This window comes from Mustela nivalis (genome assembly GCF_964662115.1).
Source record: "Mustela nivalis genome assembly, chromosome: 13".
NCBI lineage: Eukaryota > Metazoa > Chordata > Mammalia > Carnivora > Mustelidae > Mustela > Mustela nivalis.
In genome coordinates this window covers 39,244,573-39,266,538 of record NC_139032.1, presented here as the reverse complement: position 1 = coordinate 39,266,538, position 21,966 = coordinate 39,244,573, and the positions used below count along the sequence as shown (strand labels likewise).

General features: G+C 35.7%; 1 protein-coding gene across 1 annotated transcript in view; it reads right to left on the bottom strand.

Annotated features, from left to right (window-relative positions):
- Positions 1-5,478: 5,478 nt before the first annotated feature.
- The window catches only part of TYRP1 (tyrosinase related protein 1), a gene marked incomplete at its 5' end in the record, with an annotated part of 16,962 nt that continues 474 nt past the window's right edge, over positions 5,479-21,966 (bottom strand). The window contains 7 exon segments of the mRNA XM_082695185.1: positions 5,479-5,749; positions 6,609-6,755; positions 11,293-11,472; positions 13,715-13,882; positions 17,991-18,195; positions 20,729-21,088; positions 21,756-21,789. Coding sequence (XP_082551311.1) covers positions 5,544-5,749; positions 6,609-6,755; positions 11,293-11,472; positions 13,715-13,882; positions 17,991-18,195; positions 20,729-21,088; positions 21,756-21,789 — 1,300 coding nt within the window. The 3' untranslated portion in view covers positions 5,479-5,543.

Sequence of the window (21,966 nt, the reverse complement as noted above, 5' to 3'; positions counted from 1 at the left end):
TACTTTCTGCAAATAATAATTTTCATCTAGTCAAGTTGCTTCTTCTGATTTTGCCTTCATATTCCTAAATAGTGTATTTAAAATTCTATTTCTTATATTTAAAAAATAGATGTAGCATGTTTTAACATTCTACTGTGGATAATGAGGACTTGGCTTTTATCCTAGCCCTGTTGGATTAACTCTTCTAGTGGTGTTCTTGTACCCTAGTTCAGTTGAACTTCACTTCCTCCATTAATCTTTCAATCACCTGTCTGAATTAAATAGCTTCCACTGATTTTTTTTTTTTCCTAAGGAAAGCACACTGTGTGTTTCTTTCATACTGCTCTAATTATTATCTTGGTTTTTTCCTTGTTTCTTTGTTGTGGCAATACTCTGAGTTACCACAATCCCAAATTTATTCTCTTTTATCCCTACTAGATATTCTGATTAACTACTAGAATTCTGACTTTATTCAGGATAGTAACCAACTAACAAAGAAAAACAAAACACTAAAAAAGGACCCTCAATTCTCTACACTCTCTTTCTATCTAACAAACATCTAATGAGATAGAGGTAGAATTTTGGGGTGGCATCCATTTCTGAACAAAAAGAAAACTTCTGTGTGGGATAGATATAAGGTCTGCCAATGGAATAGCCATTTAGCAGCCCTGACAGTGTAAACAAAAGGAGGAAGGCCCCACACTGAAGGTAGTAGGGGAAAGTTAAAAAGAGCTTGAGTCCTTGAAAGTATTGTGCTTGGACTCTCTACCTTCTAAACTTCTTTTGTGAGGAAATAATGTATTCCTAATAAAGTACATTGTGTTTTTATCATTCTTTCCCATTAGGTATTAAGTTCGAAGGAGCCAGGAACACTGTAAAACTTGTTTATCCTTGTAGCTCTATATCACATTTTCTGAACCTCAGCACTATTGACATCTTAGGCTGATTAATTTTTCAATGCGGAGGCAATTTTGTACATGGTAGGATATTTAGCAGCACTCCTGGGTGTACCCAATAAATGCCAGCAGCCATCCCACACCCAAATGACTCCCAGGTGTAAATTGCCCGCCAGTTGGGAGCCACTACTTTAGAGGATGGGTTCAGTGCTCAGGATTAACAAACTTGTTAACTAATTAGATGTGAGGATTGAGAGGGATGGTAGAATTTAAGAGTGACTTCCAAGGTTCTCTCTTGGGCCAGTAACTGTAGTATTGTATCACGTGAAAGATGAGGAAGCACTTTCTTGTTTGTCAATGTCTCCCTTAAACAGTGGCTTTAAGGTTGAATAGATACTCCAGATGTGACTCTAACACCACAGATTTCTATTTCTGTATTAATGAAGCACAACATATTCCCATTTGCACAGTACTTTTCCTCACTTTTCAGTAGTGTAGCATTTTCCCCCTTTATTGGTTGTATTGCACTATTGGCTTACATTGAAGTTGAAATCTACTAGAATCTGGTTATTTTGTAAAGAATCCTGGTAGTTCTTATCTTCCTTCATCCTCCAGTTTTGCACTTGTGCTTTTGAAGTGCCAGATTTTGCATTTTTCCTTTTTACATTTTATATCAGGCCCTGTTCCTGGTCTGTTATTATATCTCAAAATTTTTTGTTATTTTTCTATTTCATATTAGCTCTCTGCCCAACATGATGTTCCACTGGCTGGTTGTTTAATAAAAAAATTGGCCAGACAAAGGACAAAATTCATAACATTGGTGTATACTCATGAGCTGAGCTCAGAATAAAGGTCTTATAACCAAATCTTGAAAGAGAGGTCTTAATAGTCAAAATATTTTCCCCTGCATCCAAATTTAAAGATTATGAGAGCCTTAAGTGAGCACTGGCTCTGAAGTCTGCTTCTAGGGATGAAGATAGTATAGATCTTCAGAGACGCACAAAAGTAAAAGCTTTTCATTTCTGATTAAATAGGAAGACCCAGTCAGCCTTCTTATTCACTCTGTTTAAACCATAATGCTTAGCTCAGTTGGGGCAATGGCATATAATGGGTGCTGATGCAACCGGACAAAATCAAGTGGTGTAGAAAGGGCTTTCTAGTGAGTGCATAATACCTTCATTGACTATAAGAGAACCGAAGGACTGAGAACAGTAGAAAATATCCAAGATTGCAAATGACTATTATCTGAAGAGAATGCTATGACATACTATAGAAGAGTAATGGTCACCTGATCAAGATAACTCCTAAAATCATACAGTGCTGAAAAATAAATAGGAGTCCTTGAAAGAAAGAAATATAAAACCACATATTTAGGGAGAAATAGTCAAAGTTACAGTTACAATATAATGGGTGTAGTTTTCTCTTATAATTGTCTTTTAAAAAATTTTTAAAATTTATGTATTTTTTAAAATTTATGTATTTATTTTTATTTTATTTTACAGATTTTATTTACTTATATGACAGAGAGACAGAGAGAGAGAGCATAAGCAGGGGGAGTAGCAGGCAGAGGGAGTGGGAGAAAGCAGGCTCCCTGCTGAGCAGAAAGCCTGATGTGGGGTTTGATCCCAGGACCCTGAGATCATGACCTAAGCTGAAGGCAGACACTTAACTGACTGAACCACCCAGGTGCCCTGTTTTTGTTTGTTTGTTTTTGTTTTTGTTTTTAGAATTAATGTTTATGTTTTAGGATAGACCCTCCTCCTCTGTCCCATGAAATATTTTGATATTAGCTAGTCTCTGCTTTTACTATTCCAAATTATTCTTAATAGATGTTATTTACAAACATCACCACCATCATTATCTTTGTAAAACATTCTTTACTGGTGACTCTTCCCTGTTCCCTCTTACCTGTAGAATGAATTCCAAACTTGTCAGAACTTCATATAGGACACCAATTTTATTCCTGATTTATCTTTCAACTGTCCCCATGAAAACTATGTTCTACACACTGACCTACTTCATATTTTTGAATGTTCCATGCTTATCCAAACTTCTGTCACTTTGCTCCTGCTGTCATTTCTGCATGAAGTGTCCTTCTCTACTCTTTTTTTTTTTTAAGATTTTATTTATTTATTTGACAGACAGAAATCACAGTAGGCAGAGAGGCAGGCAGAGAGAGAGGGAGGGAAACAGGTTCCCCACTGAGCAGAGAGCCTGATGCAGGGCTCGATCCCAAGACCCTGAGATCATGACCTGAGCTGAAGGCAGAGGCTTTAACCCACTGAGCCACCCAGGCGCCCCCCTTCTCTACTCTTTTATTTGGTAAATCCATTAGCTTTCCTTGAAGCCCACATCAAATTTGACTTTCTCAAATTTTGTATTTCTTACTTTTCCCTCCCCAATCCACAGTACCTGGAACTGTGTCTAAAAATAGAGAATATGTCTAATAAATGTTTATGAAATGAGTACTTAAAAAATCTCTAAAAATATGATGTGGTAGATTTGGTTTTATTGATACTTATATGAAAAGAAATCTTACATTATACAATAGGTTATCTGGAAAGCTATGAGTATATAGTATTTTAATAAATCAAATGTATTCAGAAAATCAATTCAGTAATGCTATTTGAAAATTTAAAAAGATACTATTAGTATATGCATTCTCCTTCTCGATCACATTTTGTTTATTTATCTTGTGCCCATAGCCTTACAGTTGCTTAGTATAGGGAAAACCAGTAACCAATTGTGGGTGCATACTTTTTTAAAGTTTTTTTTTTAAGTATTTTATTTATTTATTTGACAGAAAACAAATGAGAGAGCATGAGCAGGGGGAGTGGCAGAGGGAGAGGGAGAAGTAGATTCCCCACTGAACAAGGACCTTAATGTCTGACTCCATCCCAGGACCCTGGGATCATGACCTAAGCCAAAGGCAGATGCTTAACAAACTAAGCCACCCAGGCATCCCTGTGTGGATTTAACTTTAATCTAGTTTCTATTTCTTGAGTTGGGAATACCAGACTCTCCATTTTCTGTGTGTGTGATTACCATTGTTAGTATTTCTTTTTACCTATTTTATCGAAAATGTTTTTTTACAGTGACCAGCCTTTAAAGTTCTTTGGGAATATTGTTTCAGTACCCCAAGATCAAAAATAGTAAAAAATAGTTTATGTTAGAAGCTAGGAAGAAGAAAACAATCGATGACAATCTTGCATGATTACATAGAAAAGGGGAGCTGATGAAATAATATTTTAAATACTTGGTCTTGAAAACATATAAAAGGCTGGTAAATGATAAGAGAATGCTATTTGGGGTAAACACAATGAATTGAATGGTAACTGTAGAACACTGTATTGTGTGTTCTCCACCTTAGTGGTTGGCTTGTGGACCTCTAAGATACTGGCAGAGGAACTGGGAGGTGAAGTGTACAGATGGGTAGTTCCTTTTTCAGTGAATTGAGAGGGAGAACATAGTGGCAAACAGAGGCAGTATCAATTGTCCTTTAAACAAAGTGACGTTTTTACCACTTCAGAATGTGACAGTGATTATGACTTTTTGCGACTTTGAACCTTAGACTAAAATGTGTGCTGATGTCCAACGGGGAATTCTAGTTTGAAAAAATTAATTGGGATCTCATTTCTAGCTCCACATAATTGATTTTAACTCATAAAAGTGGCTTCCTATATATCTGTTCTTCAATGTAAGTGAACAGAAAGATATTTACATTTTACGTTGTAGATATTCTTACTCCTGTATTTTAATCAGAGATTTATTATCATGATTTTTCTTTATACATAAACAGAGCACAGTAGCTTATTAACATTGTCATATAGTTGACTTGTAAAATGTTCCCCAAATGCCTGGGTGGCTCAGTTGGTTAAGCAGCTGCCTTCGGCTCAGGTCATGATCCCAGCGTCCTGGGATCCAGTCCCACATCGGGCTCCTTGCTCCGCAGGGAGCCTGCTTCTCCGTCTGACTCTGCCTTCCACTCTGTCTGCCTGTGCTCGCTCTCGCTCACTCTCTCTGACAAATAAATAAAATCTTAAAAAAAAAAAAAATGTGCCCCAAACCTTCACACTCTCCTTAAATACCATGGAGTTGGTGCAACTACTATTTTTTTTTTTTTTTAATCTTTACCTTCACATCCGTTTTCAGAAATATTACCAATACTTAAGTGTTTGGGGTCTTCTCTAGGATAACTAGGCTGCTTCTCAGCTTCTTATTATGTACTCAGGAAGCCACTTTCTCAGACTGAGGGTTAGGGTTAGGGCATGTCCTTGGTATTTTGCTGTTCAGGGACCTCTCAAGAGGGTTAGTGTTAGGGTTAGAGGTAGAGTTAGGGTTAGAAATTAGGGTTAGCAGTTAGGGTATGTGCCTACAAACTACCGTTTCATTTTATTTCATTTTTTAAAAATTGTTTCAAATTTTGATTAAATTTTGGTTAGTTAACATACAACTTACCATTTTAAAGATTTGAAACCTAGATCCCATTAAAAAATATTTTGAGTCTTCCTAGTTATGAAAAACAATATTTAGAGCTTTAATTCTAACAAGTGCATGCATAAGGAAGAAAGTAACAGAGGGAAAGAAAATACACTAAGCAATTTAATCTATTATTTTCAACCAAGTGTTTTTGTGATACTAGTACGTAAGTGAATTGGTCATTTGTCATTAGACCATAGACTGATTAGGATTCTGCATATTTTCATAGTCTTCAGCATAGTGTTGATACTGATCAGTGAGAAGAGGCTGATTTGTTTCATCCATGTTGCTTCTGGCACGAATCAGGCAAGAAGCACCTGCGAAAATGACTGCAACCAGTAATAAAGCGGCAACTACTCCTATGGTAACAATCTCAGAAATACTAAGATTCCGACCTATTGGAAAAATAAAAGGAGAATTAAAAATAAACAGTAAAATAGTTGCCTCCCAAAAATCAGACACCCTAAACTTAGACACTGTTGCAGGCATTTTACCACATTCTTCATATATAATTTTTACTGGCCACATTGCTGATAATAGCACCTGTTATTTTAAAGGCACTTCCCAATTTCTCATAATAAATGGACCCTCCTGGGATAGTTATTATTAATTCCATTCTAAAGTTGAGACAATGATGCTGTGGGGTTTGAACCTCTCGGGTCACTTGGTCAGGAGGCACTAGAGTTGGTTTTAGAGCCCAAGTCTTTCAGAATCTACGTGTTGTGTGCTCTTCCACCCTCCTGCCTTTGTTGGGAAGGGATTGGAAATTAAACAAGAAACTTTTCAATTTCAGAATCTCAGAAAAAGCAGTAAGCAGTATCCCACTCCATTTTTTTTTTCAGAATAAAGATAAGGAGGCACAATTATGTAGTAGAATAAATTGGGCATATTACACAGGTCTAAGCTCAAAATTAATTCTCCCTGCCTACTAAAAATGTGATCTTTGACATTTATCCTTTCTAAACTAATCATGGCCAGCCCCTTCTTCCTTACTTGTAAAATGAGGATTACAATACTTATCTCAGAGGGTTGTAGGGATTAAGTGAGAGAGTGTGCTATATAATCAACTTAATTCCAGGTCAGGGTAGGCTCTCAACAAATGTTAAATGTAATCTCTTTATCCCCAAATAAAAATCCAAATAACACCTTCTAAATCTAAGTGGAAAATATAGGCCACAGAATACTGTGATTACCTTAAAAGGCAACAAATTTGCTTTTGGAAATTTCCACAGTAGTTACATTTTCAATACTCACTTGGCCATTGAACTTCATAAGTATATCCCAAATTGTCTGGAGCAGTAACAAACATTTCTATGTTGGTAACTGGGGGCCAGAATGGTACCATGTTGTATTGTCTATTGTGCCCAATAGGGGCATTTTCCAGTGGAAATTTGGATGCATCTAAAATATGCCAAAGACATCTCATTATTAGACATAATAAAGTTAGTATTAATAGATTATTATTATGTTCTGAAGGTGACCTGAAATATTCTAGGATAAGATAAAAATTTCTTTTATAATTTATACTGAAAAAGACATAAAAATAGTTTCACTACAGCAGAACAGGGAATTGCATAAAACAGAGTTCAAATGCTTTGAATACAGCCCTAGCATATCATTCAGTAGATCAAGAAAGTTTAAAAGCAGGAAAGTTTTAATATTTTATCATCTATGATGATCATTTATTGTTTTATTTTTAAATTACAAAAACTTATTTGAAAAAATTCACTGAAGTTATTTTTCAAAGCTTAAAAAAGATGGACCTGTAGTTTGCTGTAGCTTCATCTAAAATTTAAATTTGAGAGGTACTATATATAATGGAAGTTTGCCCTTGAATATAAATATATCTGTTTGGTATTCTTTACTTTTTCTATTTATCTTCAGAGATATAAATATTAACTTATCTCCAGATACTCTGTTAGAAAAAACACTTAAAATTTTAAATCAAGGTCCTGAAATATTATTTACCTCCTGCCTCCTCTCCTCTTTCTACTTAAATGCAAATTACAGGCATTTATATTATTAGTGAGTTTCTGTCATCAGGGATAAAAAGAGTGATATGCTCTTTGTGGCAAAAAATTATTCTTTTTTGTTATTGTTGTTCTGCATTTTTGTCAATACAACTAAACCAGATGGGATATCTCAAGACCAGAGTTGGAAATGGACTTGGGCAGGACATGAGTGGGAATATATTTAGAAGAGCTGGGGTATGTGAGAAGGCTAATGGAGTATTAGATTTTTTGTTTGTAAGCAATATATTACCTAAACAGTCACTGTGATCCTAGGAAGCTCAGAAGAGTGTTTTAGCATCTCCTTTGAAAAAACATTTTTGATCATTAAAATGGTATGTAGTGTTTATATTTTTGTGACTTTTAATTTACTATGTATTAATGCTAATTAAATATTTATCTATTCAAATCCGTTGAGCTCTTACCAATGCCAGACACTGGTCTAGCCATGGAGGTGATGACACTGAACAAAACAGACAAAATGCCTGGCTTCAAGAAGTTCACATTTTGGTGTACTACTGTTAATTATTTATTAAAGTTAGATACTAAAGTTAATAATTTAGATAATTTTTTAACTTTTCATTTCACCTTTCTACTAGATCCTGACTTGGTCAGCCTCAACCCAGTTCAGCGTCAGCTATGTGATAAAGTGTTATACCCATTAATGAGTGGAGGAATAATCATAAAAATATGCAGAATTGTCATGAAACTTTCCTATGCAAGACCCTTCAGGGGCTCCGCATCCTAGAAATACATCTAATATCCCTCAAAATCTCCACCTGTTGTCCCTCTGACCTTACTTCCCATCATTTTTCCTCCACTCTCCAGTCAGAGTGGGCTCCTTTGCTCACCTAGGGATGATCTTCCACCATGTATTTACCTCGTACCCCCTAACCACTTTCCTGATTTTCTTTGCTTAAAAAGACTTTCCCCCTTCTAACATACTATATATTTACTTACATATTTTTACTGTCATTTCTACTAACAACGAGGAGGGTTCCAGGAGGGAAACTATTTTTATGTGTTTTGTATGCTACTGTATTTCTGGTATCTAGAAGACAACGTAGGGAATCGTAGTATTTTTTCCAGCTTTTCTGAGGTCCACCTGGCCAAAAAATTGTATATATTTAAGATGTACGACATGATGATTTACAAATGGGCAACCGGTATGTGAAAAGGTATTGAATATCACTAATCATCAGAAAATGCAGATTAGGACTGTAATGAGAGAGCACATATTTTAGAATGGCGATTATCAAAAAGAAAAGAGATAGCAAGTGTTGGCAAGAGTGTGGAGAAATGAGAGCCGTTGCACACTATTGGTGGGAATTGGTGCAGCTACTATGGAAACAGAATGGAAGTTCCTCAAGATATAAAAATAGAACCACCATATGATCCAGCAATGTCACTTTGGGGGTATATCTAAAAGATGTGAAATTAGTATCTCAAAGAGATGTCTGCATCCGGGTTTATTGTAGCATTGTTCACAATAACCAGGATACGGAATCAGATAATACATGTGAAAGGATTTGAGTGTGTGTGTAATTACTTCATTTCTTTCAGGGCATAATAGTAGTGATTGGGCTAGGAAATATATAAACTGCTTCTTCTGAAAAATTCACTGAACTTCTGGAGTACTATATTTAAAACTTAATTCACACGATTCTCATTTGGAAAAAAAAAAAGAGATTTGAAGTAAATGTGCACATAGATAAAAAATGTTAGTGAATAAAAATTAGTATTAGTTTGCATGTTCTATATTGTTCTACCTCATGTCTAATGAAAGGATTCTGTAATAGACTTTTCCCTGTAAATGACTATAATTTCCTTCAGCTGTAAAATGTAACTCTTATTCCATTCTGATCCTAATAATTTTATAATCTTATGATTTTTGAAGAGTTCTCGTTATCTATAAAAGCTGTTTAATACATTTTGAAAATATAATTCCATCCTCCACTCATAGACTTATTTTCAACAAAGACTTCTACTATATGGATAATTTTAGAAATTTTTCCAATCGTTTTATTTTTTCTTTAACATAGTTGTTCTATGACACTGTTTTTCAAGGGGCATTTGCAGGTGCATGGAATATTTAAGTGGGTAGTTAACTGTTAGTGTTTAGTGTTCATGCAATTTATTAGTGTTTACATTGGCTTGTCCTATAATTTTATGGCTGTATTTTGTCAGAATAGGCTTCAGGTTCCCTATTTTTCATTTACAGTGCTTTTCCCTCCGTTACCCTCCAGGTAACTGAGAGATCTTACGCTATTTATAGCATACACAAAGGGAGCAGGAAGAAAATAGCTAAAAAGCAAAAGTGTTTTATCTGGTTCATCAATGGCCTTTAATGGATTGTTATGAATGTGAAATAATGATCTTTTCAATCAAGATATGTAAGGCAAAGGAACATTTGTTTTCATGGATGAAAGCAAGCTCCCTTTAAGAGACTTGCCAGAGTAACCAAGATTCTCCACTTCTGACTTCCTAAGTAAGTGTTAAGTAAGAAAAACTTAGAAACAGTCCATTTTGAATGGCTGCGTAAGTGCAGTTTGTACATCATTGTCTAGTTCTCAGAAGTGTATATTTAATGAACCTTTTTGTTCATTCCTAAACCTATTAACTCCCATTTACTTGTTATTGTCCTAAAAGTAATACAGCTAAGCATACATAAAATGATAATTATGACTGTGAAAATAAATGGATGTTGTGTTATATTAAATATATGAATGCTTAGGAAAGATTTGTTGAAGATGAATGCCTGAGATATTGGGTAAGATTTAGGAGTGAGCACTATGGTTGTAAAGATAAGGTAGGCATTATGAAAATCCACAATAATACTGCATTCATTGCATCTTAAGCGTTGTTAATTTCTTATTTCACTTAAAAAATAGACATTGTAAATTCTAGGTAATTCGTTATGTTTGTAGGTATGTAGGTAAATACATGTGAAATAAGGTGGCACTCCATTCAATGAATTCATAGCAGGTTGATGAGCAAATATTTACGTGTAAGTTATTTGATCCTTTACGGATTTTTTGATGGAACATTCGATTTTGATCAACACAGTAGTTAATGCTCATAATCAGGTTGGATTAGAGGTTTCTGGTGTATAAATACACACACACACACACACACACACACACACTCACACACAAATAAGAGACTGGACGAATTGGATAGATAAATCAATAGTTAATCCCCAACATTATGTTTATGTGTGTGATGAAGTAAAGGCACAGAAGCAAAAATTTAGAACAGTTTTGAAATACGAAAATGCATGACGTTTTAACCGATAGAAGCACTTTTGTTATTTGAAAAGTAATGTGAGCCTCTCAGCTGAGTAGAACTGAAGGGAAAATGGCCTTTTAAATAATATTTTAAAAAAATGCATTAAAATGAAGCTGAAGGAGATTATCTATGCAGTGATAAAAAGCCAACATTAACTTTTCAAGTTGAATAAAATTTTCATTTGTAAGAGGCCAAAAGTAATAAAAATCAAAACTGTGGATTGTGAGTATAATTTTTTTGTCTTTTGGGTATTGAGGAAGAGCTCAGTAGGATTTTTTTATTCACAATGAGAATGTTCCAAAAAAAAAAAGAAAAAAAAAAGGTAATGCCAATGTTCATTGGAAGATATGGGGAAGAAACAATTGAGGAGTCTGATAGTCATCTTTTCATACAACATGGGAAGGGGTTCTGTGCTTAGTCTGAGTGGATGATAATAAATATCTTATAAACACTGTAAGAGATGTTTCATCTGCATTTTCAAAGTAGTTTGGGATATTTGGAAATGTCTAGATATCACAGCTATTTTATCCTTATTTTGAAGTGTAGTTTGGATGTGTCGAGTGCTTACTCTATAGTGATAACTCTATCACCTAAGCAGTGTCCTTGCTGAGCCTGCAAAAAAGCATATGAAAACATCTCACCAGCATTATATCTCCTCATCCATTCATCAAAGACTGCATCAGTGAAAGTATGTAGGAGGACAAAAATAGGATCATTTGGAGATAAATGGGTTTGTCCCCCTGTTCCATTCAGAAACAGATGAGCCAGATTGTGAAGGCTTCGAATAGCAGGGTCATATTTTCCTGTGGGATCACTGTAACCTAGATAAAAAAACATGGGTGAGACTAGTAAAAGCCATCACAAACATCTTACTTTCCAAATCAGTGGCAGTGATTAAATTGGGAAACAATTTTTCCTAAGCTTCTCAGGCCAATTTTTACTTTACTGTAATAGCACTGCTTCTCTGTTCCTATGGTTGGTGTCATTTCCTGCTCCTAACCCAGAGTTTGGTTAGCTTTAAACTAGTGGCCTGATTTGCTAAATGTAGCCTCTAGGTTAAAAATAATGGCCTGCAAAGGATACCAGTCAAAATATATAGAACACACTATTTTGACAAGGCAAACATTGGTCTAGTGGAAATAAAGACAATGGAAATCTCCAGCTTCTTCTAAAAACTGCTGGCACAATTGGGAGAACATCCCTCTGACTGTCCTAGAACTTACATTGACAGATATTACTTTAGTTTCCTGCCTTATTCCTTTTGACTGTCAGCACATTTATTTTTAGAAAGTTATCTTATTTTTGTAGAAAAGTCACAATTTCTCATAACGTTCTTATCATGTCTGTACTAGTTTTAAACATCTGGACAGCCTATTGGTTGAAATATTTCTAGGACTTTTGATAATTATCTATATTCTACATATATATTTCCCATATTCTATATGATATATATATGCTATTCCCATATAATATGTATATTTCCTATAATACATGTATTATATATATTTCTCATGTTATATATGTATTTTCCATACACATTTTCATACATATACATATATACATATACATATATATTTCATACATATACGTGTGTACATACATGTATATATACATGTGTGTATACATATATATTTCATACATATACGTATACATGTACATGTATACGTATATGTATATGTATGTATATGTATAAATGGCAAAAGGTGAGGAAAGATCACAAACAAAAATGGAGGTCTATGATGTGGGATGGAGTAAGAATCAGAGGTGGGACAGCAGGGAAAATTTACATACTATAAAATAAAATTAGAATTTAAAATACATTAACCCATTTGTATAATTACTCGCATTTATATAGCCATGTTTCATACTTTTATCCCATTATTGTTTTTTATTTATAAAATATTTAAAGATTGCCTGTAACATGATGGGCATGTTGATAGGGGCTGGTCCTTTTCATATGTGCTGTCAGGACATTAGAGCTATTTGTCTTTTGATTGAGCTTCAGTAAGATGCAATCTACACATTCTTTTAAACATTAGTGCTTATGGCCTTAGTTTATATATACCAGTTTAGTCAAAATATAGCGATGATGTATTGAATAATCTACAAATCAGTGCATTCATATTTAATTATTAAAATTAACATAAAGATAGAAGAGAATGGCATACACTTTTGATGATAAAGGGGAGAGAATGAAAATAATGATGAGATTTATGTTTCAAGTATCTCAGATCATGGGGCCAGAGAGATCTATTCCCATTGTTTTTCAGGGGGAGGAGTCTAATATGTTTAATGCTACATATAATGTGAATTTTGACAGTAAGAGACTTTTAATATATAAATGTGATTCTGTTGTTTTAAAACTTTAAATATGTTTCAATAATGATTTAGCGATATCAAAATTCATCATATAAAGACACTGGACTTAGAAAATTTGGATTTGAAATTATGCTCTGTTACTGAGTATTTTGGGGGATATTCAATGTAGCTCTTTGGTCTTTAGTTTCCTCAGCTTTAAAATGCTTGAATTAAATAAGGAAAATCAAAGTAAATATCATTACATGGTAATTTGAATATTTTTAGACCTTTTAGAAAAGTTACAGGATGATATAAACTTAAATAAAATGAATGCCCCAACCAGGCTTTATTGGCTGTCAACTAATTGTTTAGAATTTTTTATTGTTAGTTTTTCAGAAAAAAATTTTAATAAGCTCTCAAAGTCTTGAATATTATTCGACTCTACTAGAATTTGATATAGTTATACACTTATTGATCAGCCACCTAACAGATTTGTTTAAATACTTTTTAGGTATTGAAGAGATTGAAGAACAATTTCCAAGGGCTTCTCTTATGATAATTAAAGAGTTTCATGGTCTGACACTTTTCTTTAACAAGTTCTTTCTTGAGCAAAGAACTGTGACTGCATCATAATTGGAAGCAACATTCCTGTAAATTCACAGGATCAATGCGGCTTTCAAAGATTTTTCAAAAAGATCTGAACATGAACAGTTCAGTTTACTATGATAACCAGATGAATTCAAAACGCTGATTTCTTTTACTTACCTTCCACTGTGTTTCGGAAACTGTTTGTAGAATTGGAATAAAAAGGAGGGGTGTCGAATATACCAACTTCCAAGCACTGAGCGACATCCTGTGGTTCAGGAAGACGTTGCACCATTGGTCTAGCCACATTTCCAGCTGGATTTCTCCTAATTGGTCCACCCTCAGTACCTGGAAAAAGGATGGACTATGTAAATATTTATAGAATATTTAGAGATCTTATCTTTGCTCTTTAATTTTTATTAATAGCAAGAACATGGAAAGAGAAGTTCTCCTTTGTAGAAGAGAAAATTTTTAAAAATGCTTACTTAGGAGCATTACAGTGAGAAAATCTAAGTTATCATGGCCACTTCTGTAAACAGAATTAGATATGCGATCCATAAAATCAATAGAAGATTTTAAAATAGATATGTGATCTATAAAATCAGTGGAATCTATAAAATCACAAATAGGTAGAGGTTCTGATATTTTTAATCGATGTATGCTTCTCTAGTGAGATTATATTAACATAAAAATTCCTTGGAAAATTGAATTTTACCAAAACCTCATAAACCTAAATTCCACGGTGAAATCTGTATTTCACATATATGTGAAATTTTGTACTCAAATGTTATTTGTTTCAAGCCTTCAGAGAAATAAAGAAAAACAATCCAAAACTCTTTGGGACATGGTCTGTACTTCAATCCATGTTTTACAGCAATTGATGTGAGAAATAATTAGACTTTTTAAAAGGCAGTAGGACAAACAGGAAACAAAGAACTGTGATACTAGGGGTAATGGGATAGGTGCCTTAAGAGAGGGAGGGAGGGAGAAAAAGAGAGGGAAAGAGGCAGACAGGAAGGTAGAGAAAGGAGACAGAGAGAGGGACAGAGAGGGAGACAGAGAGAGAGAGACAAAGAGACTGAGAGAGACTGAGAGAGAATATCAATCCTTCCTAGTTGAATGACTCCAGAAGGGTGTCATTAAAGAAGAGAGATTTGCAAAGAACCCTGAAGGACTGAGGAGAATTTTCAGGTGAAACAGGAGAAATGTTACAAGTCAGAGATTTTAGGCAGAGGTAATAAGGACAGATGATAAGCTTTCTCCTGTCTATGAGATATGTTCTGTCAGAGCAAGAATGCTCTCTGTACTCGCTCACCAGCACACCCCTTAATCTTGGTATAGTGTCTGGCATGTAACAGATGCTAAATCATCGTTTGGTGTATGCTGATGTATGGAAAGATCATGTCGGCTATAAAAGAGGGCCTGTGTGGGAAATAACTTGCCTTGAGCACAGGGTGATGTATGAGAGTAGTGGACGGTGAGAACAATGAAAAGCTAGACCAGAACCATACGTGAAGAAATCAAGAGCAATAGGAAAATTTTTATTTAATTCAATAGGAAGTGAAGAGAAATCTTAGGTAGTTGGGAGGAAAGGAGATTGGTTAGGAGCCTTTTGCATTTATCTGTTCGGTGGTCCCCAGAGGAATGTGTGTGTCCTACTAGTATATGCAGAATAATCTGCATTTATGGGATGGGAGAGGTGATCTTACAACTGCAACTTGTATACATTTCACCTCATTCATAAAGCTTATTATGTTGTAATGTTTATAACTGACCTAACGGTTAATACCTGATGAATTAGCATAGCAAATTTATTTATATAATATAAAAATTAAACATATGGCAATATTGAGATTAGAAAGTAGATGTACATTTTTTTAGGTATATATTATTACTAGAAGTTTCAGATACCACTGGCTAATCTATCAATTCAAGTTTATGTTTTAGGGATTATTGTTCAGGAACTGTCAATAAATTCCAAGAAAAAATAATAAATCCTGTGGGTTTTGAAAACACTACATTTCTAATTTTGCCCTCATGGAGTTTCATAGTGGAGAATTCAGATAGTAAAGAAACTAGTTTAAAGCAGTTTAATTTAACCCAAGGGTCTTTAGGTTTGGACCAAACAGGCATGGACAACCTCTGCCTAAAATGCACCTAAAAACATTGTATAGATTGGAGTCTTGTGAAGTTTTCATGCAGGAAGGAATAAAAAGTTCTGAGTGTGTGAAGGAGAAAGTAGATGGAGGAAATACTGTGTAGAAACAACAGTGTTTTTCATGTGATGTATCAAACATGATATTTTACTGGTTAGAAGAGGCTTAGGTGTCCCTAATTCATTCTTTCAAAGTACCAAATTTGGTGCATTAATAGAACATTGGAGAGACATGGTGCAACAAGCCCATGAAAACACAGGCATGTGATATGTCTATGCATGGCTCTCCTGTAAAATATGATAACAAAAATCCACAGGAATAAATCGTTTCATCCAAGAACAGTAAAGAAAGGAAAGAATCTCTAGGAGAATTGTTTTTTAAAAGATTTTATTTATTTATTAGAGAGAGTGAGAGAGAGCATGTAAGCACAAGCAGGGGGGAGGGGCAAAAGGCACAGAGAGAAGCCCTGCTCAGCAGGGAGCCAGACTTAGGGCTTGATGGATCCCATGACCCTGGGATCATGACCTGAGCAGAAGACAGAGGCTTGACCAACTGAGCCTCCCAGGTACCCCTCTCTAGGAGAATTAAATACAGTGTTATATTAAAGCATTTGGCACCACATCAGTTGCATAGCATGTGTTGAATCAACTATTAGTTTCCTTTTATCTTTCACTGGCTAATAATAAATAAAATGCTTGGCATTTATATTTTGAACTAAGACAAGGAGTAATCTTCAAATTTGCTTCATTTAAAATACATAATCTTCAATTTTTCATGAAACTCTGTGTCCTGTTATGAGACTTAGACTAATTGACCAAGATACTGTGACCAAGGGACTTCTCTCCTATTTACCCATTTAAACTATGCTACATTTTGGTATCCAATTATCTGTATCATCCGAAAATGTCTGGGGAAAAAACCATCCCAGGCCAAAATACAATAGCCTGCTCAAAAATTAATGTTTTGGTATCTAAAGATATATTGATTCTCAATTGTATTTCAAGGTGTGGTTACTCATTCAGCATGCCAAACAAATAAAATTTTTACTCTAAGTTTTAAGCTTCTACAGAAAAAAAATTAATATACTGTCATTTCCCTCATCCTTTATTCCTATACACAGCTAAATAATTTTCTAATGGTAAGAAAAATATACTGAATTTTTTGTTCTTTTTAGAATATTCTTTTTAAGAATATCCTTTTTTTACGTTTATAAAGGAATTTAATATTTTAAACTTAAAAGAATGTGCATAAAATGTGCTATGAAGATAGTAATAAAATGAATTCCTGAAATCTAGTTTTTACATGGAAGAACAAGCTTAAAATCCCTGAGCATGCCTGAAGAAGAAAAATAAGACAGGGTAGGGAGACTCTAATAATTAAGACCCGTGTTAGTACCACAGAGACTAATAATGTGATCCAAGGAAGAGAATGGTACACTCAGGAACACATCGACATACAACAGAAACTTGGCCTAAGGCAGAAGTGGCATTTAAATCACTGAAGAGAGGATGCTAGCTAGGACAGCTGGTTAAGCATTCTCTTTATGTGTTTGCTTTGAGAGAGGTGGAAAGTGATTGGCTGGCAGATCTTTTCTGTGCAGTAACCTTCCTTTCCTTTTCTTTTTAAAAAAGACTTATTTATTAGTTTTGTTTACTTGAGAGAGAGAGAGCAGGGGGAAAAGGCAGAGAAAGAATCTCAAGCATGTACCCTGCTGAGCACAGAGACGGATACCTGGCTCCATCCCAGAGCCCTGAGATCATGACCTGAGGCAAAACCAAGACTCTTGACACTTAACCAACTGAGCCATCCAGGTGCCCCAGCATCTTCCTTTACTTAAGGATATCCTTCATATCACCTTTTGGGTTTGACCCTTTGACTCGAATTTTACTCTTTGGGCTCTTCAACTGTTTCTGCACATTCCAGATTTCTCAGGGAAACAATTTTCTGTGAAAGTCCAGCAGAAGACACATGACTCCTGAGCAGTGCTGCGTGTGCTAAGAGGATGAATTTTATACAATCATACATTTCCAAAATAAGACAGTGAACATTTACAAAATAAGAGAGTGAGCAATGCACTAACCAAATTGCTTAAGAAAAGCCATTTCAAAATGTTTAGTCTCCCCTGGGACCTTTGAGATTGCCTTGAATAGCCCCAGTGTTCAAGGAATAGATCTGTACATGGGTTCTCTATATAGCAAAAGTAGACGTTACTCTGAAGTCCTTCGTAGAATGAAGGGCCACACATTTAATCTCTTTATCTAATAGGGAATTCTGAACCCTCGATGTCATTTAGAACTTACTATTACAAAGAGTTCCCAGGGAATCATAATCCTCCAAGGATTCACAGACCACTCGCCATTGAGAGAAGACAGAATTCAGGCTGATCAGAGTGGGATCAAAGTTGCTTCGGGATCCCATTAGGTCATCGGTGCAAATGTCACAGATGTTCTTCCCAGTCGCAAAATTCCAGTAGGGAAGGGAGAACGAGGGATCCTGCAACATTTCCTAGATCACAGAAACTTTTATTAGTATTCTCTGCTTTTGTTTAAAATTCTCCGTCTTGGCTTGGTTTTCTCCCCAGCGGTGTCTTTCTGTCGGCTCTCTCTGAGCAATTCGAACCAGCGAGTGTATCAGTAGTGTCTGAGAGGCCAGAGGAATTAAACACCTTATTTAACAAGGCTTCTGATGTACTACAAGAAGTCATTCAGCATACAGAAGTTTCTGCAAATGATTTTTGGGGGGGAAGGAGGGATTCTTCCCTTTCTTTTTTAAGCAGGTAATCACATTTCTATTGGTTATACCAAAAAATACCAATAATAACTTTCACCCTTTGACACTTTACCTCCTTCTGTTTTCAGAACTTGAATTCAAGCCTCAGTAAGTCTGGGTCTGGAGCCAGATCCAGCCTTTAAATAAGTAGAGCAGTACTTTTTGTTTTGTTTCTGTCTTTTAAAATTTAACTTGAACGACTTCAGGCATTTGGAGTCTGGCCTTTAAAATGTTTTGTGGGTTAGCAAGGGCAGTGGGAGAAGCCTATGGATCGGAGCGACGAAGACCGCAGTGGTACAATCCAGGTTTTCCAAGCCCCAGAAACAAGAATTTGACTTTTTGCAGGTTACATAGTCTTTCACACTTACCTTACCCGCCGGGACACTGAAGGTGTTTTACTTAAAGACCCCTGCTTCAGAATCTAAACTGTTAAGACTTGGGTTTCTGCTCGAAACTAATACCATCAGGAAATACTGAACAGAAGCAAAATACTTCTTTGTGCATACTGTTCTTTAAATCAGAGTCCAAGTTTCCCTTCTGAGCTGACTCAACAGTTCTTAAATGTACTGGACTCAAGATCACATGTTTCTTTTATTGAGTTCCCTAAAACATGCATTTATTGTACTTGTTCTCATTCCCCTTAGGCCTTTGGTGAGTATGTTTAAAGCATGGAATTGAGATGGAGAGCCTGCTATTGTTTTATCTCACCTCCAAAGCATTTAGTACTTTTCTGTCTTTTCACTTTAAACCCTTCCCAGGAAGTATTTCCATGTCCTCAAGGTGTTTTAGAGGACCCAAATCTTTCCAAGGAGCCTCAGTTATTGATCTCCAGGGGTTGAGAGCCCTTGTTTAGAAGCCATTGTTCTGGTTCACAAAAATTAGTGACAGCTTCCAAGGGATCAATAAGAGTCAGTTTGTGGTTCAGAGCTGACATTTGGGAGCTGGAACATATTCATGTGGCATTTCAACTGTGCATTACATTTAGATTGTAATTTGTTGGATCCCTTGTGCTGTTAGGTTTGAAAATTGTAAGTCATAGAGGTTGAAGTTTACACAGGCAAAAACGAAGCGTTTAGATACTTTCCACCTGCCCTTTCATTTTGGTGTGCCCATGGGAAAATGACTTAAAGGCACGGAGATCTGGAGCTGATTACAGATGACAGATTTATCTACTCATAATCTACTAAATGTCTTACTTGTAATCAGAACTATAAAATATGAAGTTCAGAGTATCAGATGAATTAATTTAATCACTCTCAAACTGCGTATGTTTGGACGGCTTTCATACCCATATTTTATTCTGTATTCCAACCATTTATTTTCTTGTGATAATGCTGACAGCAGGCATACTACAAATCAATAGGTGACTCTAAACACCTTTTCTACCCTCAGATATTTTCAGATTAGTTTTCAGATTTTAATTTGAGGGAAAGAATTCATTTCATTTAGAGAATGGGTTCACTCTGTGGATTTCCTAGTTGAGATATAATAATTTAAAATGTCACTTGAAAATTCCAATACTTCTCTCAAGAAAAAGCAATTGGCAAAAGAAACTACGGTAATAAAGATATCTGTGTTAACGGATCCTTTAATGTGGCTAGAGCTTCTCTGCTTAAAAATAAGCAGGAAATACTTATGTCTGGGTTGAGGTTCACTTTATGCACCCCCAAAAGTTGATGCTATTTAAAGAAAAATGCTGTCTGATTGATGTGATATTTTATTAGGTTTCTTCCACAGGCCTTGAAGTGTCAGGGGTCATGGAAGCAAAATGGCACTCAATGAAAATATGACTATATAAATGTAAAATATATTTTCCATAATTTAAACCCTGTACTGTATTAGAATCATCAGCTGGCGTAATGGGGGATGTATTTGGGCCTTGGTAGCCTCAGAAGTGTATGCACACTTGTTTCGTCCAAACCAGGAGGAGGGAGTATTAGTTTATATTCAAGAAGGAAGACATAGCAAATGAGATTCTTTTGTTGCAAGCCATATGAAGATCATTTTTTCAATTACAGAGCTATAGAATATGTCCAACACTTTAAATCACACCTACAAATGTCCCAACTGGCTCTCTCATCATTGATACTACCATCTTTTCATAAACCCTTCACAAAAGAGAAAGATTAATAAATGAGTAAGTAATCAGTAGAGGGAGAAACTTCACGAATGTCAGAGGCAGATTAATCACATGTTTAGATCATTAAGAACACAGTGAGTTAAGATGATGTACAAACTGGACCCGAGAACAGAAATGTTCCACACATACCTGCAGGTCTCTCTCCAGCTGCAGGAGATGGTACCGGTGCCACGTGAGGAAAGCTGGTCCTTCGTGAGAGAAATCCACTTCACCAAAGCTTTCCTGTCCTGGCCCGAGGAAAGTCTTTTTAACTGAGTAATAGTGTGTCCAAACAAAGTAGTTATAAATGGAAATGTTCTCAAATTGTGGCGTGTTGCCATCTGGTCCCAGTATTTCTTCTGATCTCCTGGTCGCAATGACAAATTGAGGGTGAATTGTGCGCTTTGCCATGTCTAAGGCCTGGGTGAAGTGGTTCTTCTCTTCTGCACTTAAGTCCAGAAGGTTTCTCCTGACTTCAAGGATACAAAATTCAACCATGAAAGCATCCGCCTCATGAACCATAATCATAACGCCGTGTCCCGTTTACCCACTAACGATAATCTGCATGCATGTTTAAATCATTTTATACTTTTTTAAAATGCCTTTTACTAAAATGCCTTCTTTAGGCCTGTTTTCATCCCCCACCCCTTACCCCAGGATTTCTGTTAGTTTTCTTTAATCTGACTGTGGACTTTATGATTCTGTGATCTTGTAATTAGTTCTGCTCAACAATGCTATATTTTGCGAACTTTCTACATTCTTAAAATCATAAGCCTTGCAAGAACATGGTACAGTGGTTAAGGCCAGAGACTCATTCTATGACTGCACTCATTTTTCTAAGTCTCAGTTTTTCATCTGTCAGGTGTATGTAAAAACAATATCTGCTTTACAGAATTGTAAATATTAAAGAGTACACACATAAAATTCTATCAGAGCCTGGCTCATAATAAAGACTCAATAAAACTCTTGTTAGACCCTTTGGTCCAGGGTTTGGCACATAGAAAACAAGCAAGTATTTCTGGATTTACTCTTCAGAGCTTTGCTATTTATTGCTATTTAATAGGGCACAGGTGAGGTTCGTCATTTAAAATGGCTGAACTTGACCATAATGGTGGGCAGTTTCATTGTGGCTTAGCAAGGGCAGTGGAAGAAGCTCATGATTTAGAGCTAGACTGACCTCAGGGGTGAATTCCAGGATTTCCAAGTCCCAGCTATATGGATTAGACCTTTCTGAACCTCACTTATGACCATTAACATAACTACCTTGAGAAGTTACAAAAAGGTCTATTCATGGGGTGCCTGGGTGGCTCAGTGGGTTAAGGCTCTGCCTTCGGCTCATGTCATGCTCTCAGGGTCCTGGGATCAAGCCTCACATCAGGCTCCTCTGC